This window comes from Carcharhinus amblyrhynchos, chromosome 6, assembly GCF_965287045.1.
Source record: "Carcharhinus amblyrhynchos chromosome 6, sCarAmb.v2.hapA, whole genome shotgun sequence".
In the NCBI taxonomy this organism is placed as follows: domain Eukaryota; kingdom Metazoa; phylum Chordata; class Chondrichthyes; order Carcharhiniformes; family Carcharhinidae; genus Carcharhinus; species Carcharhinus amblyrhynchos.
Genome location: NC_137329.1, coordinates 112,023,920 through 112,051,413, shown reverse-complemented (window position 1 = coordinate 112,051,413; position 27,494 = coordinate 112,023,920). Strand labels below are relative to the sequence as shown.

General features: G+C 43.5%; 1 protein-coding gene across 1 annotated transcript in view; it reads left to right on the top strand.

Moving 5' to 3' along the window:
- Window positions 1-22,048: 22,048 nt before the first annotated feature.
- The window catches only part of LOC145344374 (leucine-rich repeat-containing G-protein coupled receptor 5-like), a 156,702-nt gene continuing 151,256 nt past the window's right edge, over window positions 22,049-27,494 (top strand). Inside the window, exon 1 of the mRNA XM_080191500.1 lies at window positions 22,049-22,275. Coding sequence (XP_080047626.1) covers window positions 22,049-22,275 — 227 coding nt within the window. The remainder of the gene's footprint in view (window positions 22,276-27,494) is intronic.

Here is a 27,494-nt window from a genome sequence, read left to right as displayed (position 1 = left end):
AGAGAGTTGGTATCAATGAGTGCTATTCTGATTGGCGGTTGGTGACTAGTGGAGTGCCGCAGGCATCGGTGCTGGGGCCTCAGCTATTTACCATTTATATAGATGATTTGGAGGAGGGGGCTGAGTGTAGGGTAACAAAATTTGCTGATGACACAAAGATGAGTGGAAAAGCAAATTGTGCGGAGGGTGTGGAAAGTCTGCAGAGAGATCTGGATAGGCTGAGCGAGTGGGTGAGGACCTGGCAGATGTAGTACAATGTTAGCAAGTGTGAGGTTATCCACTTTGGCAGGAATAATAGTAGGAGGGATTACTATTTAAAGGGCAAAAAGCTGCAGCATGCTACGGTGCAGAGAGACCTGGGGGTCCTTGTGCATGAGTTGCAAAAACCCAGTCTGCAGGTGCAGCAGGTGATCAAGAAGGCGAATGGGATGCTGGCCTTTATAGCGAGGGGGATAGAATATAAAAGCAGGGAGGTCTTGCTGCAACTGTACAGGGCACTGGTGAGGCCGCAGCTGGAGGACTGTGTGCAGTTTTGGTCGCCGCGCTTGTGGAAGGATATTTTGGCCTTGGAGGGAGTACAGAGGAGGTTCACTAGGCTGATACCGGAGATGAGGGGGTTAGGCTATGAAGAGAGACTAAATAGACTGGGTCTGTACTCGTTGGAGTTTAGAAGGATGAGGGGGGATCTTATAGAGACGTATAAGATAATGAAAGGGATGGATAGGGTAGAGGTAGAGAGATTCTTCCCGCTCAGAAAGGATAGCAGGACTAGAGGGCACAGCCTCAAGATAAGGGGCGTGCAGTTTAGAACGGAGTTGAGGAGGAACTTCTTCACTCAAAGGGTGGTGAATTTCTGGAATTCTCTGCCCGTTGAAGTGGTGGAGGCTACCTCGCTAAATATATTTAAGTCACGGGTAGATAGGTTTTTGACAGACAAGGGAATTAAGGGTTATGGGGAGAAAGCCGGAAAGTGGAATTGATCCACTTCAGATCAGCCATGATCTTATTGAATGGCGGGGCAGGCTCGAAGGGCTAGATGGCCTACTCCTGCTCCTATTTCTTATGTTCTTATGTTCTTATGAGAATTTAGCATGGCCAATGCTCCTTAACAGATCGTCTTTCAGACTATTGGAGAAAACCAGAGCACTAGAGGAAACCCAAGCAGATACGGGGAGAATGTGCAAACTCCACACAGACAGTGACCCAAGCTGGGAATCAAACCCTGATCCCTGGCGCTGTGAGGCAGCAGCACCACTGTGCTACCATGCCGCCCACAGATTAACACAATATCCAAAACATGAGCAACCAAATGATATAAAGTGTAGCCCCACTGGGTGTCACTCATGCCTATTGATATAGTAGGGAACTTCAAAATAATACATTGGTGTTGTGTTCTGATTCCAAATCATATGGGTCATATATTCAATAAATAAATGAAAACATATTTAAATGGCTCTGGCAGTAATGGAAACACTGCTCGTTACTTTAGTAAACATCATTTGCAAATTATATTCCCAAAGATGTGTGTGTAGTGTTTTTTAAGCTGGAATATATTTAAGGTTCTTCTGATTAGTTGCATGTTTTTTTTAATAAACCTTATAATAAAGTCTCACTCAACAAAGGACATATTGTTAACGCCTGGACCTGAGGAGCTGGGAGCACAGTACCTGCTTTGTACTAAACATCTATAAACAGATGGTGTACATTTTCGATGCCTGTTTTACAACTTTTTATCAGTAATCAAAAGGGTTTTCGCAAATGAATAACAAAAGCACCTTGCTGGTTTTGCCAGCCCCACCCTGTTTTGTGTGTGTGTGTGTGTGTGTGTGTGTTTCTTTTAAGCTGGTAAACAAGGTGGAAATGAATGAGCAGCAACAAGGGGAGGGCGTAAGATAGCGGGGTTGAGGCCCAGATTTTGCCTCAATGCAAAGTTTAATGTTTATTTATTAGTACCACAAGTAGGCAACACTGCAATGAACATAAGAACATAAGAAATAGGAGCAGGAGTAGGCCATCTAGCCCCTCGAGCCTGCCCCGCCATTCAATAAGATCATGGCTGATCTGTCGTGGCTCAGTTCCACATTCCCGCCCTCTCCCCATAACCCTTAATCCCCTCTCTTATCAAAAACCCATCAACCCGCGTCTTAAAAATATTTAGCGAGGTAGCCTCCACCACTTCAACGGGCAGAGAATCCCAGAGATTCACCACCCTTTGAGTGAAGAAGTTCCTCCTCAACTCCGTTCTAAACCGCGCCCCCCTTTATCTTGAGGCTGTGCCCCCTAGTCCTACTGTCCTTTCTGAGCGGGAAGAGTCTCTCCACCTCTATCCTATCCATCCCATTCATCATCTTATACGTCTCAATGAGATCTCCCCTCATTCTTCTAAACTCTAACGAGTACAAGCCTAGTTTATTCAGCCTCTCCTCATAGCTCAACCCCCTCAACTCCGGCATCAGCCTAGTAAACCTCCTCTGCACTCCCTCCAAGGCCAAAATATCCTTGCGTAAGTACGGCGCCCAAAACTGCACACAGTACTCCAGCTGCGGCCTCACCAATGCCCTATACAGCCGTAGCAAGACCTCCCTACTTTTATATTCAATCCCCCTCGCTATGAAGGCCAGCATCCCATTCGCCTTCCTGACCACCTGCTGCACCTGCAAGCTGGGTTTTTGCGACTCATGCACAAGGACCCCGAGGTCCCTCTGCACCGTCGCCTGCTGCAGTTTTTCACCACGTAAGTAATAGTCCTTCCTACCATTATTCCTACCAAAGTGGACCACCTCGCACTTGCCAACATTAAATTCCATTTGCCAGTTCCTGGCCCATTCGCCCAGCCTATCTAGATCCTTTTGCAGACTCTCCACACCCTCCGCGCAATTTGCCGTTCCACCAATCTTGGTGTCATCAGCAAATTTTGACACCATACACTCGGTTCCCTCCTCCAGATCATCTATATAAATGGTAAATAGCTGAGGCCCCAGCACCGACCCCTGGGGCACTCCACTCGTCACCATCCGCCAATCCGAATAGCACCCATTGACCTCCACTCTCTGCCTCCTATTTGACAACCAATCCTCTATCCACGCTAACACCCTACCCCCAACTCCATGTCCCCTGACCTTCTGCAATAGCCTCTTGTGAGGTACCTTGTCAAACGCCTTCTGAAAATCCAGAAAGACCACATCCACCGGCTCTCCTCTATCCACCGCCCTAGACACATCCTCATAGAACTCCAGTAAATTTGTCAGACACGACTTCCCTTTAATGAAACCGTGCTGCGTCTGCTCTATCAAGCAATTCGCCTCAAGATGCCTCGCTATTTCCTCCTTGATGACGGATTCTAACATTTTACCTACAACAGACGTTAAACTAACCGGCCTATAATTCCCTGCCTTTTGCCTGGCACCCTTCTTAAACAACGGCGTAACATTTGCCGTTTTCCAATCTTCCGGCACTTCCCCGGAATCCAGCGATGTCTGGAAAGTAACCACCAAGGCATCCACTATCACCTCCGCCATTTCTTTCAGAACCCTCAGATGCATTCCATCCGGTCCTGGGGACTTGTCCACAATCAGCCCCTCCAGTCTGTCGAGCACCGCCTCTCTAGTAACAGTAATGTCATTGAGACCCTCCAGTCCTACCACCTTTCCATCTCTAACACCCGGCAAATTATTCACGTCCTCCTCCGTGAAGACAGAAACAAAAAAGTTATTCAGGACCTCAGCCATATCCCCATCCCCTACCACTAAGTCCCCCTTCTCATCCTCTAAGGGACCAACGTTCACCCTAGCCAGCCTCTTCCTTTTTATATATTTATAAAAACTCTTGCTATCCTTTTTTATATTAAGCGCTAGCCCAGCTTCATAGTTTCTCCTACCCTTCTTTATCAATTTCTTTGTCAATCTTTGTTGACATTTAAACCTCTCCCAATCCTCTTCTCGCCCACTACTCTTAGCTACTCTAAACGCCTCCACTTTTAATTTAACACTTTCCTTCACCTCCTTCATTATCCATGGCTTATTACCTCTCCTCCTACTGTCCTTTTTGACCATCGGAATAAATTTCCGCTGAGCACCAAGAAAGATCTCCTTAAAGATCCTCCACTGCTCCTCAGCAGACCTATCTTCCAATGCGCTCCCCCAGTCCACATTCGCCAATTCTTCTCTCATCCTACTGTACTCCCCTCTGTTCAAACAAAGGACGCGTGTCCGGGAACCCACTTTCTCCTCCTCCATCTGCACCAGAAACTCCACCATACAATGATCACTCTCCCCAAGAGGATCCTTCACTGCAAGGTCACTATCCCTCTAGTCGCCACACTCTGGTACCTGTTCAGGAACACTGAGGGAGAATTTAGCACGGCCAATACACCTAACCAGCACATCTCTCAGACTGTGGGAGGAAACCAGAGCACCTGGAGGAAACCCATGCAGGCAAGGAGGGAACATGCAGTCTCTGCACAGACAGGAATCAAGCAGGAATCAAACCCGGGTCCCTGACAACATCCAACCGTCATGACACTGCTGAAACTTGACAGTGAGTCTGAGAGTTTGGACAGTAAGAAGTCTCACAACACCAGGTTAAAGTCCAACAGGTTTATTTGGTAGCACAAATTTTCGGACTGTCGCTCCTTCTTCAGGCACAGAAGAATGTAGCAATCCAGAAGTTTCACAGTAACTTCATTGCAGTGCTAATGAAAGCCTACTTGTGACTAATAAATAAATAAACTTTAAACTTTAAGTTGCTCTCAGTGAGTTCCCAGAGTCTGCCAGCTGTTTTGGGTTCATGATCCGATCAGACCTACACTAACATTGCAAAACAAAACCCATGGAAAATGTTACACTTGTTACCCCTATATCCACAAGACCATAAAGTATAGGAGCAGAATTAGACCACGAGGTCCATCAAGTCTGCTCTGCCATTCAATCATGGCTGATATGATTCTCATCCCCATTCTCCTGCCTTCTTCCTGTAACCCTTGATCCCCTTATTGATCAAGAACCTATCTATCTCTGTCCTAAAGACACTCAATGACCTGGGCTCCACAGCCCTCTGTGGCAATGAGTTCCACAGATTCACAACCCTCTGGCTGAAGAAATTCTTCCTCATCTCAATTTTAAAGGAGTGTCCTTTCATTCTGAGGTTGTGCCCTCGAGTTCTAGTCTCTCCCACAAGTGGAAACATCCTCTCCACGTCCACTCTATCCAAGGCTCTCTGTAAGTTTCAGTTAGATCCCCCCTCATCCTTCTAAATTCCATTGAGTATAAGCCTAGACTCCTCAACCATTCCTCATACGATGAACCCTTCATTCCAGGAATCTTTCTTATGGAACAACCTGCCCCGTCCTCGCTCAAGGCCAGCACATCATTCCTTAGGTATGGGGCCAAAACTGCTCACAATCCTCCAAATGGGGTCTGATCAGAGCCTGATACAGCCTCAGCAGTACATCCCTGCTCTTGTATTCTTGAATGCTAACAGTGAATTTGCCTTCCGAACTGCCAACTGAACCTATATGTTAACCTTAACAGCGTCCTGAACCAGGACTCCCAAGTCCCTTTGTGCTTCAGATTTCTGAAGTCTTTCCCCATTTAGGAAATTATCTGCACCTCTATTCTTCCTACCACAGTGCATAACCTCACACTTTCCCACATTGTATCTCATCTGCCACTTTGCCCACTGTCCTAGCTATCCAAGCCATTCTGCAGCCCCTCCCCCCCATTTCCTCAACACTACCTGTCCTTCTACATATCTTTGCATCATCCGCAAATTTAGCAACCATGCCCCCAACTCCATCTTCCAGATCATGAATGTATATATGGTCTTATAGTGTTACTTGGATTTTTAACAGCATAATAATTTCATAATTACTGCTGAACACCCTCACTGAACCAGAAATTATATTTGTGGAAGATTTCTCCAGAATTATTAAAAAATTCCATGTAATTTTTAAAACATTTCTCTGTTTTCTTTAGAAAAGTCTGTTCATCTTTATATTAGCTCTTCCTTAATGCAGTCAGACATTTATTATGCCAACAAATAAAAAAAGTTAAATTAAACATGGAGGATTTTAAGTGCTTTCAATTTTCTGATTGACAGTGTGAATGCCTCAGTTTGATTGGTTACTCACCTGCTTGCTGACATCACTGCTGCTGCAGCAGCTAAAACATTCCCCTCCCCACCCTAAACTTATGTGTCAAGTTTAAACTGTCTTTGAGAAAGGGGAGAACCACCCCACAGAGATCACTAGATCATTGTGGGTACTACACTTTGAGGTCAGCAGGGGAAACTAACACGTTTATTTATTAGTATCACAAGTAGGCTTGCATTAACACTGCAATGAAGTGACTGTGAAAATCCCTAGTCACCACATTCCAGCACCTGTTCGGGTAAACTGAGAGAGAATTTATCATGGTAATGCACCTAACCAGCCTGCCTAGGAGGAAACCAGAGCACAAAGAGGAAACCCACGCAGACACGGGGAGAATGTGCAAACTCCACACAGACATTGACCCAAGCCAGGAATTGAGTCCAGGTCCCTGATGCTGTGAGGTAGCAGTTCTGACCATAGTGCCACCGTATCTGAAGCAAAAACAGGTAATGCTGGAAAATCTCAGCGTCTGTGCAGAGAGAAACAAAATTAATGATTCATGTCTGGATGACTCTTTGACAAGGAATGCATTTGCTTCACCTATAACCTGAAACTGCGGGACTCAAACAGAAGGGACACTTTTCATTTTATCGAGTGAAAAATCTTTCTCTGCCAGGTCCACATGTTTAACTGTTCCCACACATCAGTTCACAAACAAGCATTACAACTGGCCAAATTCCGTACAAGATTGCAAATGCTCATCATTTTATGAAGATTACAATTTTTGTTGATTGTGTTGCTTGATGTGATTATAGGTTTAGAAGTACGTGAATCTTAGAATCATAGAATTCCAACAGTGCAGGAGACCATTCAGCCCACCGATTCTGCACTGACCACAATCCCACCCAGACCCTATCCCTTAACCCCACATATTTACTGTGCTATTCCCCCTGACACAATGGGATAATTTAGCATGGCCAATCACCCTAATTGGCACAACATTAGAGGAAACCAGAGTACCCAGAGGAAACCAATGCTGGCATGGAGAGAATGACAGACAGTGGGGTTAATCAGTACCAACATTCATTTGTTTAGAATTAAATCTCTAGCTGCAAATGATGAATGTCCTTTAGTATTTTATATAGTAAGAGGAAGGATTTTTGAACTAGCAATTGTGGAATATGAAGTGTGGCTCAAAGGAACGGCAGTGGTATACTGTAATTATCACTGGACTAGCGATTCAGAGACTCATGGTGATGCTCTGGGGCCCCAGATTCGAATCCCATCATGGCAGATGGTGAAATTTGAATTCAGTAGAAATCTGAATTCAATAATGACCATGAAAGTATTGTCAATTGTTGTGAAGATCCACCTAGCTCACTAATATCTTTGCAGCGGCAAGGTGGCACAGTGGTTAGCACTGCTGCCTCACAGTGCCAGGGACCTGCGTTCAATTCTGGCCTTGGGTGACTGTGTGGTGTTTGCACATTCTCCCTGTATCTTTGTGGATTTCCTCTAGGTGCTCCGGTTTCCTCCCACACTCCAAAGATGTGCAGGTTAGGTGGATTGGCCATGCTCAATTGCTCCTTAGTGTCCAAAAATGTGTAGATTAGGTGGATTAACCATGGTGAGTCTGCAGGTTTATGGGAATAGGTGGTGGTTGGGCCTGGGCAAGATGCTCTTCAGAGATTCGGTGCAGACTCAGTGGGCTGAATGGCCTCTTCTGCACGGTAGAGATTCTATGGTTCTAAGAAAAAAACAGTTTTCATGAATTTATTATATTTCTGCCAATAAATTTTAAAGTTTTTTTGTTCTTTGATGCAAAGTGAGTATCATTGACAAGGCCAGCGTTTGTTGTCCATCCCTAACTGCCCTTGAACTGAGTGGCTTGCTGGGTTATTTCAGAGTCAACCATGTTACTGTAGGCCAGGCCAGGTAAAGATGACAGATTTCCTTCCCTAAAGGACATTAGTGAACCAGATGGGTTTTTACAACAATCATGGTCCTATTACTGAGATTATATTCCAGATTTATTAATTGAACTCAAATGTGACCAGTCACCATTGTGGGATTTGAACCCATGTTTATATATCCATACATGAGACTGGATCTCTTGATTACTAGTCCTAAGGCATTACCACTATGCCACTATCTTCTTCCTCTGCCTCATCATCATCAGAGTGCTGTACTTTATTTTGCTGTATATCTAATATATGTACACTTGCAATGGCAGTGTTTTAGTATTGGCTCTTGATGCAGTTGGACTGGAAATCTTGCATACTGTGTCAATGCCATGGGTCAAATATGCACAATGAAACCCATTTCCCTTGGGATACAACTGGCAATGGTGGAGAGATTTTATTTTCAGAGTGTTCTGCCTTTGTTTCAGTGCTGTGCCATTTAATACATGAGTGACCATCCACACGTGGCCAATTGGAAATCCAGATGTTGATAGCTGCATTTCAGATTTGCAAAGAGAAAATTAGGAAATAGACCATTGATGAGGCATCAATGCGTTCATACAGTTTACTTGTGCGTACTTTAATCTTTTTGTAGGTTAGTTGGAAAAATGGCAATATGGATAAATAGAAGGTGCCAATGCTTTTTGATAACTCTATGTGCGTGGTTGCTGAATGACAGGAAATGTTGGTTAAGTAAATTTACATGGAAATTACAATTACCATATTTTCTCGTGTATGGGTCATTGTGGAGCAAAAGTCAAATTGATTAGATTTCTATTTTCCCAAACGTCATTCATGTACAAGTCAAAGCGGTGTATAAGATAAGATGAGACCAGTCAAATCTCTTTTATCAGTACATTTATTAATGAAAGAGAAAAATCATACAACAGGAACACTGATAAACTTGTAACAGATATGATTTCCAAGACAACTGCGACACCGTACATTAGCACATTAATGCAAATATAAATGATTCACTCACTATGAACACTTTCAACACACTAGGAACATGATCAATACTCTACATCAGGGAAGACGTCAAATTCTTCCTCCTTTTGGTCTGAGTGCAAGTGCTACGTTTCTGCCACTTTCTTTTGCATATTTCACAATGGGACAGCACGGTGGCATAGTGGTTAGCACTGCTGCCTCACAGTACCAGGGTCCCAGATGCAATTCCGGCCTCGGGTCACTGTCTGTGTGGAGTTTGCACATTCTCCCCGTGTTTGCATGGGTTTCCTTCGGGTGCTCTGGTTTTCTCCCATATCCCAAAATGGGCGGGTGAGGTGGATTGGCCATGCTAATCTAGTTTCCTCCCACACTGCAAAGGCGTGCTGGTTAGGTGCACTGGCCATGTTAAATTCTTCCTCAGTGTATCCAAACAGGTGCCGGAATGTGGAGACTAGGGGATTTTCACAGTAACTTCATTGCAAGGTTAATGTAGGCCTACTTATGACACTAATAAATAAACTTATTTCCATTCTAAATTCTAATCTCTGGATTTGTCATGAAAGCAGTTTATATAAAATTGCAGGAATTTCCTGGATAAAAGTTCATTTATTCGTCACAAGTAAGGCTTACATTAACACTGCAATGAAGTTACTGTGAAATTTCCCCAGTCACCACAGTCCAGTACCTGTTCAGGTCAATGACCTAACCAGCACATCTTTTAGAACATGGGAGGAAACCGGAGCACCTGGAGGAAACCCACACAGACACGAGAGAACGTGTAAATTCCACACAGACAGTGACCCAGGAATTGAACCTAGGTCAGTGGCGCTGTGAAGCAACAGTGCTAACCGCTGCGGTACCATACCATGCTGCAGGTCCATCTCTGAGAAGGTGTAATTACAGCGTAACCAGATTAGATGAATAATTCCATTATCAACATAGACAGAATTTATAATAGAATAAAAACTAATGGGATTTATTACTTTCATATAAAGGCACAATTACATGTGAGCAACCTGGTTTAATCATCCCTGACACTCTAACCCTACTTCATCTGAGGACTTCTCATCACAAAGTCACAGAGTCACGGAAATGCTATAGGGCAGAATGAGGCCATTTGACCCATAGTTTAGAAAGTTCACCAATGCCTCTACTTTCTCAGGAGGCTAAGGGCATTTGACATGTCCGCTATGACTCTCATCAACATTTACAGATGCACCACAGAAAGCATCCTTTCAGGATGTATCAACAGCTTTGTATGGCTCCTGCTTCGGTCAAAACTATAAGAAGCTACAAACGGTTGTGATCACAGCCCAGTCCATAATGTAAACCAGCCTCCCATCCATTGACTCCATCTACACTTCCCACTGCCTCAGAAAAACAGCCAGTGTAATAAAGGACCCCATGCACCACAAACATATTTTCTTCCACATTCTTCTACTGGGAAAAAAATACAAAAGTCTGAGATCACCTACCAACTGACTCAACAGCTTCTTCCCTGATGCCATCAAACTTTTGAATGGACCTACTTTATGATAAGTTGATCTTTCAGCCATGATTGAATGGTGGGGCAGACTCAATGGGCCGAGTGGCCTAATTCTACCCCTATGTCTTTTGGTCTTATGGTAAGAATGTATCTAAAATATTACATAACGGTTTTAACCTTAAAGCAATCCCAGGTGCAATAGGTGTTTTGAGTTAATACTTAGTTTATAATTAAAGGAGATCCCCTATTGCTGTTTGCCTTTGGAGATGCTAGTTGAGATTAAATTCCCAATTTCAACTGTTAATGGGCCTCACCAGGTGATGTTATTATTTCCAACCATGTGAAAACACAGGAGTTCTTTGACGATTTGAAAGGGCGAGCTGGACATTGTTTCTGTAAACAATCTCCACAGTACCTTGCCATTGTCCGAGCCCCAGGAATGCACTGCAAAAGCAGACTAGCACCTACCTCCTACCTGTTCTCCGTCAACCCATTTCCTGGAATCAAACCCCCACCTTTAAAACATTAGTTGTGTCATCTCCGGTGAGAATTACAAATTACATCTCCAGAAAACACACACACACAAAATAATGGCTAATCCTAGTAACGTTACACCAGGTGCAAAAACCTTTGTCTATGGAAATCTTATAATTGGGACGAATAAACCATTCAAAGCAAAGGGCATCAGTCACCCAGGAAAGCAAAGCAATTTCTTTCAACTGCAATAACTGATAGACTGTGGAAATGTCCTGTAACAGCGGGGAGAATTGCAAACTGCATAACACAGCATCCAACACCTGATTGTTATCACATTCTCACTGGCATGACTGGATGGAAAATGGTAAACATACTGAGGAAGTGCACAGCTATAATTAAGAATCAATGATTAAGTGTTTTGAAAGAGTGATTCATCTTGCAATAATTTCTAGGCTGGACTTTTTCTTCACTCTTTGAGAAGGGAGCGAGTATAAAATGATTGGAAATCATTAATGATAGAATGGTTCCAGGCTAACTTCAAGTATTTCAATGTCAGAAGGAAATTTTCAGTTTTACTTAATGATAAACATTGACAAGAATTGTCCTGCTTTCTTCCAGTCAGGAGAAATGGGATAGATCCAATTGAATTGCTGCATTAACCCTCAAATGCCAACCAACTCAAGAACAGCTTCTTCCCTGTTACCATCAGACTTTTGAATGGACCTATATTGTATGAAGTTGATCATTCTCTTTTTGATTTGATTTATTATTGTTAGATGTATTAATATACAGTGAAAAGTATTGTTTCTTACATGCTACACAGACAAAACATACCATTCTAGAGAAGGAAAAGAGAGGGTGCAAAATATAATGTGACAGTCATAGCTAGGGCGGAGAGAAAGATCAACCTAATGTGAGGTAGTTCCATTCAAAAGTCTGATGGCAGCAGGGAAGAAACTGTTCTTGATTCGGTTGGTATGTGATCTCAGTCTTTTATGTCTTTTTCCTGATGGTAGAAGGTGGAAGAGAGAATGTCCAGGGTGTGTGGGGTCCTTATTTATGCTGGGTGCTTTTCCCGAGGCAGCGGCAAGTGTAGACAGAGTCAATGGATGGGAGGTTGGTTTGCATAGTGGATTGAGCTACATTCACGACCTTTTGTAGTTTCTTTCAGTCTTGGGCAGAACTGGAGCCATACCAAGCTGTGACACAACCAAAAAGAATGCTGTCTATAGTGCATCTGTATAAATTAGTGAGAGTCATAGCTGACATGTTTCCTTAATCTTCTGAGAAAGTAGAGGCGTCGGTGGGCTTTTTTCACTATAGTGTTGGCATAGGGGGACCAAGACATGTTGTTGGTGATTTGGACACCTTAAAACTTGAAGCTTTCTACCCTTTCTACTTCGCCCCCATTGATGTCAACAGGGGCATGTTCTCCACCAGGCTTCCTGAAGTCCATTGTTTTGTAGACATATTCTCTACACCCTACACTATACTATGACTGTAACACTGCATTCTGCACCCTCTCCTTTCCTTCTCTATGTATGGAATGATTTGTCTGTATAGCCTGCAAGAAACAATACTTTTCACTGTACTAATATATGTGACAACAAATCAACTGCAATCAATTTATTAGCCATTGTGTGGTGTTCATTTTTTAACCTGTCTTTCCTTTCTCATTTTGAGATATAACACCCATTCCCAAGGTATAGATTTGAAAGGGTTTTTTGAGCTGGACGTAACTTCATTGCAGTGTTAGTGTAAGTCTACTTGTGACACTAATAAAAAACTTAAACTTTAAAAAAAACTTAAAACTGCCGATGTTTGGTTTCTCTTGATCCTATAAATATTTTAGGTTCTGTGGCTTAGTTTAATTCGGGACCAATAAATCTGCGTTGCATTGTGTACCTGATTATTATATATATTGCGGAAACAGGCGTGTGTTTGTGTTTGTTGGGTATTTGTAATCAATATAGATCATAAGGTGATAAAATCCGCTGCCGTGATTTTCAAGAGTTATTCCCATGTCGTCTTTTAAAAGTGAATTGCCGTGGATAACAATAAATGAATATCCTAAATATAATGTATTTTAAATAACATTGTAGAGAGGGCTATTCTCATCCATTGAATGCAAGTAAGCAGATGCAGGTGCAGCACTTCCAGTGTTAACCCATCTTTGTGGTTATTTTTGGAGTCTTTGCTAACTTTCTTTCTGGTAGCTTACATCGTTCTCACGGGCGAGCCCCAGCGACAAAGTACCTTGACATCGAGGTACGGCCATCAGTAAAGAACCCTGCCAAGAAGGAGAAAGAAAGCTGGTTTGATTTTAGCAACTGACCCTCTCATATTTATGTATCAGATTACATTGCAAAAAATACCTTACGTTCGAGCGAATGAATTTTGCTTAAGTTTAACGTGCACACAAGTAATTGTTGCAGAATATGCAATGGAAACTTTTGCAGGGCTGTGTGAAAGAGGCAGGTGGGGTGTGTGGCGGGTGCGGTGGGGCCGGGGGGGGGGGGGGGCGGGGTGGGGGGGAGTAAGTTGGTGGTTATAACGGGTAATTCTTCAGGGAGCCCACACTAACACGATGGGCCGAAACGCCCGGTCCTGCGCCCTGTGGTTCATGATAGTTATATGTTTGCAATTGACACAACCTAATTCCTTCATTGAACCAAATACATTTTTTAAAATCAACTTAAGACTTACAGTAATGCTGGTAAAGGACTTTTAAATAACTGCTTCTTTTATCTGTAATCGCTTTTGACTGTGGCAGGCTAATTAATCGAAGTTGTTTCTGAAAATCGAAGTAGATTGTTGTCTCTTAACAAGTTTCTGATTAAATATTTTGGCGATCTTAAACATACTTCCTCATTGGGAACAGGACAATTCTCTTTATGTCTGTCCCAGAAAAGAATTATTAGAACTTCCTGGAGTTGAAATCACCCGTCGCAGATGTTGAAGAGGCTGCCAGTCACACAGACACATCACATCAGAGCTATCTGTATTTAAATTACAGTATTTCATTTTCTAGGCGGATGACGGAATTTGCTTCATTGTATCTCAAAAGCTTCGTACACGAATCCGAACTGCAGTCGGGTTTTAAGACGGGTACGCACTGTAATGGAAATATACTGTAATAAGTGTGCTTGACAATGGGTATCTGATGCGAGGAATATGCATTGTAATAGATAGCATTTTAATGGATTCGCTACATTTGATGTGTACTGCGATGGATGTGAAGTTTGATGGATACACTTTGTTGGATATGCACTGTAGGGGATATATAATATGTTAATGCGTACTTTAGTGGATATGTTCTTTAGCGGATGTGTGCTTTCATGGATGGGTACTGTCAGGGATATGTACTTTGATTGGTTTGTACTTTGATGGATATGTACTTTAATGGGTATGTATTTTAATGGGTAAGTGCTTTGATAGATATGGACTTTGATGTATATATACTTTGATAGATATGTATTTTAATGTATTGTACTTTGATGGGTATGTACATTGAGAACAGGCATTTTAATGGGTGTGTACTTTGGTGGATATGTATGTTGATGGATATGTACTTTGATGGATATGTACTTTGCTGGGTATGTGTTTTAATGGGTATGCAATTTGATATGTATTTTGATGGATTTGCACTTTGATGGATATGTATTTTGATGGATGTGTACTTTAATTGATATGTATCTTGATGGACATATACTTTGATGGGTATGTATTTTAATGTGTGTATACTTTGATGGATATGTACTTTGATGGATATGTACTTTGATGGAAATGTAGTTTGATGGACATGTAGTTTGATGGACATGTATTTTAATGGATATGTACTTTGGTGAGTATGTACTTTGATGGGTATGTACTTTAATGGATATATACTTTGATGGATATGTATCTGGTGCATATGTACTGTGATGGGTGGATACTTTAATATTAATGCAGACTTCAGTTATTGGGTTATGGAATTATTTAAGAATGAAAAAATATTTAATCAGGGAAAAAAACAACTGGCTCTGGTGGACCAAGTCTCAAACATCACGAACTGCCCCTTCAGTCCAGTATCTTCCTGGTGCACCATTGTGTAGGTGTGTATCTTTTATGTGTGAATTCAACGTAGCTCCTCGCATCATCCTGGGCATTTTTGGGGATGCATTTGACAGACTGGTTCATTTGGGTCCAGTCACATATGTCCGAGATTGCCCTTTAGTCCATCCATCTCACACCCTAGGTTGGGTTTCTCTAAGGTTCAGCTGGCAATCCTTTTCCATGTAGCTATGGTTACCCTTCCCGCCCATCCTGGAGCTTACAGAATACCCTGAGCTCCCTCTCTTTGATCAAATCATTAAAATGTTCTTCCTTCTCCATTCCTGACACCACCCACCTCCTTCCCCCCACCTTGGCTATTTCAACCCTTGCTCTCCTCTAATTCTGCTTCAAAAAATTACAACCCCCTCCCGTCCCCAGCACCCCACCTTGCTCCAGCACCTCACCGCCCTCCGCCACCCCCACCCCCCAACAAAATCATCTCACTCTTCCTTTCATCATCCCTACTCTAGATATTTTTTGAATCTGTGGAGAGAGAATAGGGCCAACATTTCTGAGGAAGGGCCTTCCCCACTCTAAACGATGGCACTATCCTTTCTCCACAGATTCTGTCAGATCTGCTGAGATTTTCCAGCATTTTCCGTTTTTGTTTCCGATTCCAGCATCCCCAGCATTTTGCTTTTATCCATTTTAAATCCTTGTCTTTTTTACCGTGAATTAGAGATTGTGATAAGGATTAAAGAGGGGAGTTAGGGTTGTTTGAAATTATAAACTCGGTTGAAGTAACCAATGCTTTTTAATTTATGTTCAGTCTAATTAATGACAATTGTAGTCATATGCACTGATTAACATGAATGACCTTATTTCACTTCTGAATTTTCATTAAGTTATACCCCGAATGTGATGTGACCCGAATAGAAAGTCAACTCTGTCAAGGGCCATTGATAAATCGTTTCTGATTGTAGTTGCAGCGTGTAATTACAATGTAAAGGTTTCTCTTCTCTTCATGTCTGATTAATGTCACTATGTTGCATGAAGTTTTTTAAAAGTGGATACAGCGTGTTTGCGGACATTAATATCTTGCAAAGCTCAAACAAAGCACGGAGCTTCAAAAACAGAAGTTTGGATGAAACGTCCACCCATGTTCTGAAATATTCTCAGGATAAACTGGATTCATGCCGAACTGTAACATTTATTTTAATATCCTGACAGCTATATTCCTAAAGGAAATCACCTTTCAGATCCGAACGGGTTTCACAGATGTCGTGGTAATGCTAAAGCGGGAACGTTGCAGTTTAGGAGGAAATGTAGGAGCATAGGAATCATTGAATCCTACAGTGCAGAGCCCATCGAGTCTGCACAATCCCACCCAGGCCCAGCCCCATAACCCATATCCCTAGTTATGCCATCCGATCCCCCGACATCAAGTAGCACTTTAGCCAATCCACTTAACCTGCACATCTTTGGACTGTGGGAGGAAACCGGAGCACCCAGAGGGGACCCACGCAGGCACAGGAAGAACATGCAAACTCCACACAGACAGTGACTAAACAATGAATTGAACCCGGGTCCCTGGTGCTGTGAGGCAGCAGTGTTAACCACTGTACTACCGTGCTGCCCCATTCCGCCACTCAAACCTGTTCCTCCATATAACTGGATCACGACTGGTCTTCTTCCTGATTGCCATCTTCCCACAATATCCTTGTATCCCTTAATGTTATTGATGTCTAGAAGTCTATTGACTCTGCTTTGAACATATTCAGTGACTGAGTCTCCACAGTCCTCTGGCATTCGAAATATATTGGATTGAGGATTGGTTAATGAACAGAAAACAGAGAGTAAGAATAAATTGATCATTCTCAGGTTGTAGGCTGTGACTAGTGGAGTACCACAAGGATCAGTGTTTGGAGCCCCAGCAATTCACAATCTGTATCTATGATTTAGATGTGTGGACCATATGTAATATTTCCAATTTTGCAGATGACACAAAAATCAGTGGGAATGTGAGTTGTGAGGAGGATATAAAGAGACCACAAGGAGATTTGGACAGATTAAGTAAGTGAATCATAGAATCATAGAAATCCTAGAGTGCAGAGAGAGGCCATTTGATTGCAAGAAATTCCTCTCTTCTCAGTCCTAAATGGCCTACCTCTTATTCTAATACTGTGTTCCCTATTTCTCGATCCACCCACCTGCCAACCAGGGGAAACATCCTTCCTGCATCCATTCTGTCAAGCCTTGTTAAGAATTTTGTACACTTCAATGGAATCACCTCTCATTCTTCAAATTCTCGGAAATAAAGGCCCACTCTCCTCAATCTTCCCTCATAGGACAATACCTATGCTGGCATGGTGGTTAGTACTGCTGCCTCACAGCGCCAGGAACGTGGGTTCAATTCCTGGCTTGGGTCACTGTCTGTGCAGAATCTGCACATTCTCCCCATGTGTGCATGAGTTTCCTCCCACAGTCCAAAAGACATGTTGGTTAGGTGCATTGGCCATGAATTCTCCCTCAGTGTACCAGAACAGATACTGATATGTGACGACTAGGGGATTTTCACACTAACTTCATTACAGTGTTAATGTAAGACTACTTGTGACTAATAAATAAACTTAAAACATGCAATCCTGGAATTATTCAGGTGAATGTGTGTTGCATATTCTAATTGGCAAGGATATCCTTATTTAGTTAAGGAGGCCAAAACTGGGCACAGTCTCATCAAGGCTGCATACACCACAGCAAGATTTTCTCATTTTTATACTCAACTTCCCTTGCAATTAAGGCTAACAAACCATTTGTCTTCCTAATTGCATGTTGCATCTGCATGTTAGTTTTCAGTGACTCATGAACAAGGACAACCAGGTCTCTTTGGACATCAATCCTTCCCAACATCTCACCATTTAAGAAATTCTATTTTTCTGTGAAATACACTAAATTTCTGTTTTCCTATCAAAGTAGATAACTTAATGTTTTCCCACATTTTATTTCTGGCTGCTGTGTTCTTGCCCATTTGGGTGGCATGATAGCACAGTGGTCAGCACTGCTGCTTCACAGCACCAGGGACCTCAGTTCGATTCTCGGCTTGGGTCACTGTCTGTGTGGAGTCTGCACATTCTCCTCGTGTCTCCGTGGGTTTTCTCTGGGTGCTCCGGTTTCCTCCCACAGTCCAAAAATGTGCAGGTTAGGTTGATTGGCCATGCTAAAATTGCCCCTTAGTGTCCTGAGATGCATAGGTTAGAGGGATTAATAGGTAAATATATAGGGATATGGGGGTAGGGCCTGGGTGGGGTTGTGGTCGGTGCAGACTCGATGGGCCAAATGGCCTCTCTCTGCACTCTAGGATTTCTATGATTCTATGATTCACTTACTTAATCTGTCTAAATATCCTTGTGGTCTCTTTATATCCTCCTCACAACTCACATTCCCACTGGTTTTTGTGTCATCTGCAAAATTGGAAATATTACATATGGTCCACACATCTAAATCATAGATACAGATTGTGAATTACTGGGGCTCCAAACACTGATCCTTGTGGTACTCCACTAGTCACAGCCTACAACCTGAGAATGATCAATTTATTCTTACTCTCTGTTTTCTGTTCATTAACCAATCCTCAATCCAATATATTTCCCTCAATTCTATGTGTTCTAATTTTGCTTACCATTTTCTTAAATGCAACTTCATCAAAAGCCTTCTGAAAATCTAAGATAGCCACTAGTTCTCTCTTATTCAACTAGTAAAATGCTCAAAAAAAATCCAACAGGTTTGTCAAATCTTGTTAATTCAGAAATCAGTGTTGACTCTGCCCAACCCTACCATTATTTTCTAACTGCCCAATTATCACATCCTTTAGATTACATTCTAGCATCTAAAATCGGTTCCAGACTCTATCAACAATGTCAGGCTAAAAGGTCTGTAGTTCCCTGTTTGCTCTCTCTCTCCTTTCTTAAATATTGCATTTACTACCTTCCAATCCATGTATACCATTCCAGAATCTATACATTTTGAAAGATGATCACCTAGGCATTAGGGACTTGCATCTTCCAAATGGTCAGGTTGCCTCTTCTTAAGAATCAGTCATGATTTGGTGTCAAACAAAAGATACAACTCTCTTATTGTACCTGCAAAGCCGTATCCATCAATCAAAAGGCACAGAACATGTGTCATTATGTAAATCCATTTATAGTTAGACAACAGTCTCCCAAATAACATGGAGACTTCAAAACCTTATGAAGGCATTAATAATATTTTTTGACAACTTTATCCAACAGTTATACAATGGTGATAGAATAGGAGAATGGTTGAGTAAGGAATGGGAGGCGGTGCTGTTGAGCATGTGTTTGATTTGATTTGATTTATTATTGTCATGTGTATTAGGATACAGTGAAAAGTATTGTTTCTTGCCTGATATAGAGACAAGACATACCATTCATAGAGTACATAAGGGAGTAACATAGACACATAGAAACATAGAAGATAGGAGCAGGAAAAGGCCATTCAGCCCTTCGAGCCTGCTCTGCCATTCATCACGATCATGGCTGATCGTCCAACTCAATAGCCTAATCCTGCTTTCTCCCTATAACCTTTGATTCCATTTGCCCCAAATGCTATATCTGGCCGCTTCATGAATACATTTAATATTTTGGCATCAACTGCTTCCTCACAGGCTCATACCACTCTTTGGGTGAAGAAATGTCTCCTCATCTCCCTTGTAAATGTCCTACCCTGTATCCTAAGACTGTGGATCCCTGGTTCTGGACATCCTTACCATTGGGAACATCCTTCCTGCATTTACTCTGTCTAGTCCTGTGAAATTTTATAAGTCTCTATGAGATCTCCCTTTGTTCATCTGAAATGCAGTGAAAATCCTTACCTAGTCAATCTCTCCTCATACATCAGTCCTGCCATCCCCCAAATCAGCCTGGTAAACCTTCACTGCACTCCCTTAAGAGCAAGAAGATCCTTCCTCAGAAAAGGAGACAAAAACTGCACACAATATTCTAGGTGTGGCCTCACCAAGGCTCTGTATAATTGCAATAACACATCCCTGTTCCTGTATTCAAAATCTTTCACAATGAAGGCCTTCTTTACTGCCTGCTGCACCTGCATGCTTACCTTCAGTGGCTGGTGCACAAGGATACCCAGGTCCCACTCCACACTCCCCTCTCTCAACTTACAGCCATTCAGGTAGTAATCTGCCTTCTTGTTTTTGCTTCCAAAGTGAATAACCTCACACCTATCCAAATTATACTGCATCTGCCATTGATTTGCCCACTCACTCACCCAACCTGTCCAGATCATGCTGAAGGATCTCTGCATCCTCGTCACAGTTCACCCTCCCACCCAAGGGGTCATCTGCAAACCTTGAGATGTTACATTTTGTTCCCTTATCCAAATCATTAATATAAATTGTGAATAGCTGGGGTCCCAGCACCGATCCCTGTGGCACCCCATTAGTTACTGCCTGCCAATTTGAAAAGGACCCATTAATTCCTGCTTTTTGTTTCCTCTCTGCCAACCAGTTTTCTATCCATCTCAGTACACTTCCTCCAATCCCATGTGCTTAAATCCTGCACGATAATCTCTTATGTGGGACTTTATCAAATGCTTTCTGAAAGTCCAAATATACCACATCAACTGAATCCCCCTTGTCAACTCTACTAGTTACATCTTCAAAGAATTCCAACAGATTTGTCAGGCATGACTCCTCCTTCTTAAATCCATGCTGACTCTGTCTGATCCTGTAACTGCTTTCGAAACGCTCCACAATAAAGTCCATGACAATGGATCCCAGAATTTTCTCCACTACCGATGTTAGGCTTACTGGTCTATAATTCCACATTTTTTCTCTACCTCCCTTTTTGAATATTGGAGTGACATTAGCCACCCTCCAATCTGCAGGGACTATTCCAGAGTCTATAGAATCCTGAAGATGGCCACCAATGCATCCATTATTTCTAGTGCCACTTCCTTAAGTACTCTGGGATGAAGATTATCAAGCCCTGGGGATTTATCCACCTCCAGCCCCATCACTTTTCCCAGCACCATTTCTCTACTTCTCTACAGGAGAGGAGAGGGTACAGAATGTAATGTTACAGTCAGGGCTTGGGAGTAGAGCAAGATCAGCTTGATATAAGGTAGGTCCATTCAAAAGTCTGATGGCAGCAGGGAAGAAGCTTTTTTAAAAGTTTACAGTTTATTTATTAGTCACAAGTAGGCTTACATTCACACTGCAATGAAACTACTGTGAAAATCACCACATTCCAGCACCTGTTTGGGTACACTGAGGAAGAGTTTCGCATAGCCAATTCACCCAACCTGCACATCTTTTGAGTTGTAGGAGGAAACTGGAGCACCTGGAGGAAACCCACCCAGACACGGGGAGAACGTGCAAAACTCCACACAGACATTGGCCCAAGCTGGGAATCAAATCTGAGTCCCTGACACTGTGAGGCAGCAGTGCTAACCGCTGTGCCAGTGTGCCAGACAGAACTCCCACTTACCTGAGGAAGGAGCAGCGCTCCGAAAGCTAGTGGATTTTGCTACCAAATAAACCTGTTGGACTTTAACCTGCTGTTGTGAGGCTTCTTACAGTGTGCTAGCCCAGAAGCTGTTCTTGAGTTAGTTGGGTGTGTGACCCCAGTATCTTTCTCCGAACGGAAGAAGGTGACGGAAAGTATGTCTGGGGTGTGTATGTGTTTTATATATGTTGTGAGCTGAAGTTTGTATCTGGGGATGAACATGTGCGCTTTGTACAGGGTTGCTTCTGGGAGTGGCGACTGATAATCACCCTGCAGAGGCTGATGGACACTTGTGTATATTAAATTCTGGCAGGTGATTGGAAGAGAGGCGTGTGGGGGCGGGGGGGGGGGGGGGGGGAGACGGGGACACACCCCCTTGGTGGCTGGGAGGCGGGGCTGATTATTTAAAGGGGCCGCTACAGCAGCAAGGGCTGGAGTTGTCGCTGCGGTGAGCATGTGGCACTCGGAGTGAGAAGTGACCCTGCCCTTGCCTTCTCACCGACTGCACCCAGACATGAGGCTGCTGCTGCTGCTCCCGTTCTCCCTGCCGCCGCCGCTGCTGCTGCTGCTGCTGCTGCCTCTGTGCTTCCCCTCCCTGCTGCCAGAGCCTGGCCAGCCGAGGAAAAGCGGTTGCCCGACCCCCTGTCAGTGTGAAGAGGACGGCGTCTTGGTGCGGCTGGACTGCTCGGATTTGGGGCTGGCCGCGATCCCCGCCAACCTCAGCCTGTTCACCACCTACCTGTAAGTCTTTATTTGATGATGCTCCACATTGAGCCAGCCCCCCCTGGCCTGGGCTAATACTGTCAGAGATTTAATGAATGAAACATTAAAATATCTTAACACCCTTCCTCCCCATAATGGGTGAAAACTACTCATCACAAGGTTCTGGGGGGGGGGGAGGTATGAGGCGATGAGGACACTCACCCCATAGCTGGAAGGAACTTTATTCCAGCTCTCAAATTCCATTCATGCGGCGATAGCCGCAAAATGTGGATCGTTGGGAGCTAAAGCAGCGAGGGACAGTCATTCCACCTGTAAGCAAGTGTCAGGGGAGAGAGAGAGAGAGAGTTGCACAGGACAGCATTCTCATTTACTAACATGCCATCCTCTCCCAGGTTGCTGTGTAACCGCGAGAAACACCGGACAGAGCACAGCTTGGGGAGGTTAAACTACAGGGACAACATGTGTGCGCTCGTCTCAAGCTAGTCTATTCTGTATCTTTGTTTTAAAGTCTTCTTCCCTCCTGGGCAGTGTGCTTTCTCTCATTCCAAGCAGAGGAATTGTTTCGTTGAGAGATTCTGGGTAGACCTAACTGGTGAAATGTGCTTGCTGAAAGTCAGATTCTGCGGCCACGTTCAAACCTGGACAAGAGGAGGGGGAGCTGGGGGGGGGGGCGGTGGTGGTAAGAGACAAAATGATCTCTTAAAAGAGCTGGAACAAACAGGACGGGCCGATTGGCCGGTCTTGAGTGCTGGGTCGCTCCCGGAATGAAAGGTGGCTTCTATTCAGGGCAAGGTTTGCGGAGTACAGGTGCAAGACATTGTCACAGACAGTGCTGTCCAGGAGTTAATGAACTCTCCCCTAACCCATCCCGGACAGACAGCCTGAGCAAGGAAGGGGTTGCCCGAATTATCTCTGCTCTGTGACAGCTACCCCTGCCTGATATTGTTGGGTGGCACAGTAGCACAGTGGTTAGCACTGCTGCCTCACAGCGCCAGGGACCTGGGTTCAATACCTTGCTTGGGTCACTGTCTTGTGTGGAGTTTGCACATTCTCCTCGTGTCTGTGTGGGTTTGCTCCGGTTTCCTTCCACAGATGTGCGGGTTAGGTGGATTGACCATGCTAAATTACCACGGAATGCATAAATTTAAAAAAAGGGAGCTGCCCCTATTACTTTGTCCTAATATAATTTGAGTTTGTCTATTTGGTTTGAGGTAGAGGGATTCGCGGGGTAAATATGTAGAATTACGGGGATAGGGCCTGGGTGGGATTGTGGTTGATGCAGACTTGATGGGCTGAATGGCCTCCTTCTGCACTGTAGGGTTTATATGGGTGTTAAAACCAATGTCAACCCCAAAACTGGCACAAGGCAGAGGTTTGGAAGAATTGGGAACCTCACAGATACATTGTAAAAAAAATGCATTGCTGAACCCCGCGGGATATTAGATTATCATCGGTAATTTTTTCGCTTAATCGTTAGTTGCCTAAATTGAAATGAGGAACCACTTCCCCACACCCCAAGAATTAACATGTAGTAAATATTCTTAGTGATTTTAATATCTGATGTTGGTGGAATGGTAATGTCTAAATTACCAAGCTAGCAACAAAAAATACATTGATATTTACATCTTCATAACTCCCTTCCGTACCTCAGCACATAAGTACAATAGCAATGTTCCTCATTTTAAGAGGCTGTGCTATATTTTAAGACGGATTTCTCATTCAGTACCGCTGCAGCACTTAAAGTGATTTCAGCCCGGAACAGGTTCCAGTCTCTCCCATTTCACTTTGACCGCCGTTCGGCCCCAAACCAGGCCGGAAAACCTCCAAATGATCATCTTTCACACCTGCCTGGAGACATCCAAGCGGCCCCTTCAGCACCCCAGACACAAACAGAGACACGGACCATCAGAGGGGGCGAGCCGAAAGGCCTCCTGAATGGTCTGTAACAGAGTGAGGGGTCAGCCGGGCACATCACTCGCCATAAACTGAAGAATCAGGATGACATTAGAAAAGTCAAAGGAGATTGGAGCCCACTGATGGCCCAGATCAGCCATGATCTTACTGAATGGCGGAGCAGGCTCGAAGGGCTAGATGGACTACTCCTGCTCCTATTTCTTATGTTCACTGCCCAGGCTGCTCACCCCTCTAGTATTACACACAGCTCAGCCAAGCTTCCCTGACCCATTCCCAAATACTCTAATGGGAGCTCAGTCCAGGTCACGCCTCCCGAGAGAGGGAAAAAAATGTTCTCAGTTTCACTTGAACTAAAATGTAAATTTTAGAATGTTGCCACATTTTCTCAGTGGGTGCCTGGGTGAAATCACTTAAATTTATTTGTTAAATACACGATAGCATCCTAAATCAAAGTGCAATTGTAATAAGATGAGGTGTGGGAGAGAGTTGGTGAAGATTTAAATCCTCAATCATTTGACTGCGGCTTTATAAATATCGCTCTGAATGAAAGGGTGAACGCACCCCCGTGGGTCTGGCTAAGACCCCCTTCTCTCCGGGTCACTTGTGATGAAGGTTCCCAATTCTTGCTGTCTATTTGAGTTCCTTCAGTGGAAACCCGAGGCGGATGCTAAAAGCAGGGTGGAAGGTGATCCAAAGTTGGGCGTAGGCTAGTCAGAAACCAGGCTCCTTACAGAGCCCAGTGAACCAAGCCACAGGCGAGGGTACACACTGGTGGTGTGGGTGGGGGGGGGGGGGGGGGGTGGCAGCGGGGGCGGGGGAGGAATGTGATGTGTAAATGGCGAGGGGAGAATGCTGTTTTTTTTTAAATTTAAGAACAATTCACATTGCTCCTGCTGTTCTCATATCTGATTCTGTGCACATTGTATCTTTATTGCTTCTTATGCATTACGAAAGGCAACATTTCCAGTCTATCTCAGGACAGGGTGACTATGAAATCGATCGAATAAAACCAGCTTCCGCGCGCTTAAACCAAAAAAAAACTGGTTTAACATCAGTAAACCAGTTACTGGTTAAACATCAGTTGAGAGCACAAAAGATAACAGACTGCTGGTCCTTTCGAACCTTCCAATTTGACATGGACCATGTCTCTCCCGGTAATTTTTAATGAATAATGGTTTACCCTTTCTCTCTCAATCGATTTTAAAGCTGGCACCCTGAGATAAAATATGCTTTACGTGGGAAAACTGCGGAAATAAATCAGCCCCTCAATAGTTTATGCCTCGTATAACTCGCTGCAGGTAGGATCCTGGCAGTTTACTAACAAGCTAACGCAAACAGTTCTATCTTGCGTATGTTCTTGTTTAAATCTGACTTCTCAATGTGTCACGATATGAATTGTATTAGCATTCGTCTTGAGTGAATTTGATAGCCTCGGGGCCTCTTCTCTCCTCCGAATTCTAAACAACTAAGGATTCTCATACCAGAAGCACATTGTTCTAGGAATTAATTCAGTTCATATGGTGTATAATGTTACACATTATCTCCCACCTCTGTATGATGGATAGGCAGACAGCGGAAAGCATAAGGTCCTCTGCTTGGGTGGAACAATAGAAGACTGAAGTTTGGAACTTTGTGTGACAACTGGACTGATGAAGGCAGCCTGGTTCCAACAGGGAAGGCGTGGATTGTATTAAATAGGTTTCCTAAGGGGGTCTGGTGAGTTGCTCCCTCCTATTTTTAACCAGCCCTCTGAGAGCGCAGCGACATTCTCTGCATCTTCAGGATTCAGAAAGTCCCTATAGTGCAGAAGGAGGCCATATGGCCCATCGAGCCTGCAGCAACAACAATCCCACCCAGACCTCATCCCCCTAACCCTATGTATTTAACCCGCTGTGCAGAGGCTGCACATTCTCCCCGTGTCTGCATGGGTATCCTCCGGGTGCTCCAGTTTCTTCCCACAGTCCGAAAGATATGCTAGTTAGGTGCATTGGCCATGCTAAATTCTCCATCAGTGTACCTGAACAGGCCCCGGAGTGTGGCAACTAAGGGATTTTCACACTAACTTCAATTCTGTGTTCATGTAACCCTACTTGTGACACTAATAAATAAACTTTAAAAACTTTTAATTCCCTTTACACTAAGGGGCAATTTAGCATGATCCATCAACCTACACCCGCACAGTTTTGAACAGTGGGAAGAAACCAGAGCCCTCAGAGGAAACCCACGCAGACATGGGGAGAATGTGCAGCCTCCACAAAAACATCCTCACGAGGCCAGAATTGAATCCGGGCCCCTGGTGTTGTGAGGCAACAGTGCTAATCATTGTGCCATCATGCCACCCCATCACAATCCTTTAGTTGTGGCATTTGCCAGAGACAAGAGTCATCTTGTCAACTTGAAGAAATGGAAAGTAGCATTTAAAACAAAACGACAGCAATGGATCTGTCAAAGTACAAGAGACCCGAAATGTAATTGTAGGAAAAATCTGGAGGAAGTTTGATTTCTAACCCCTGTTTAATACAACAGAGAAAACTTGACACCATTCCAAAATCTACATTTTAGCTCAAGTGAAGCTTAGAAATCGGTTTTGTTCACTGACACCAAACCTCTCAAATCTGGTGGGCATTATTCTTGAACAATGTCCCATGTGTACTTTCTGAGGGCATACTAATGTTATGAAAATAAGTAAGTTATATTTAGATAAAAGTAAAATACTGTGGATGCTGAAATCTGAAAACAAAAGCAGAAAATGCTGGATAATCTCAGCAGGTCTGACAGCATCTGTGGGGAGAGAATAGAGCCAATATTTTAAGTCTAGATGACCCTTCATCAGAGCTAAGTTATATTTACATAGCACCTTCTGCATCCTCAGGATGCTCTACAGCACTTTGCAACCACTGAATTATTTCTGCTATGTAGTTTCTATTGTACTTTAGGCAAAATAGCTGTCAATTTAAATGTGGCAAGATCTTTAAGACATAACTAAGGTCAATGACCAACTAAGTTCTTGGTGGAGGAATACATACATTTCCTGTTTTTCTTCAAATATCATAGAATCTTTTTTTAAATTTATTATTGTCACAAGTGGCTTACGTTAACACTGCAATGAAGTGAAAATCCCATGGTTGCCACATTCCAACACCTGTTCAGATACACTGAGGGAGAATTTAGCATGGTTAATGCACCTAACCAGCACATCTTTTGGATTGTAGGAGGAAATGGGAGCACCCATGCAGACACAGGGAGAATGTTCAGACTTGGCACAGACAGTGGCCCAAACCGGGAACCATAGAATCCCTACAGTACAGAAGGAGGCCATTTGG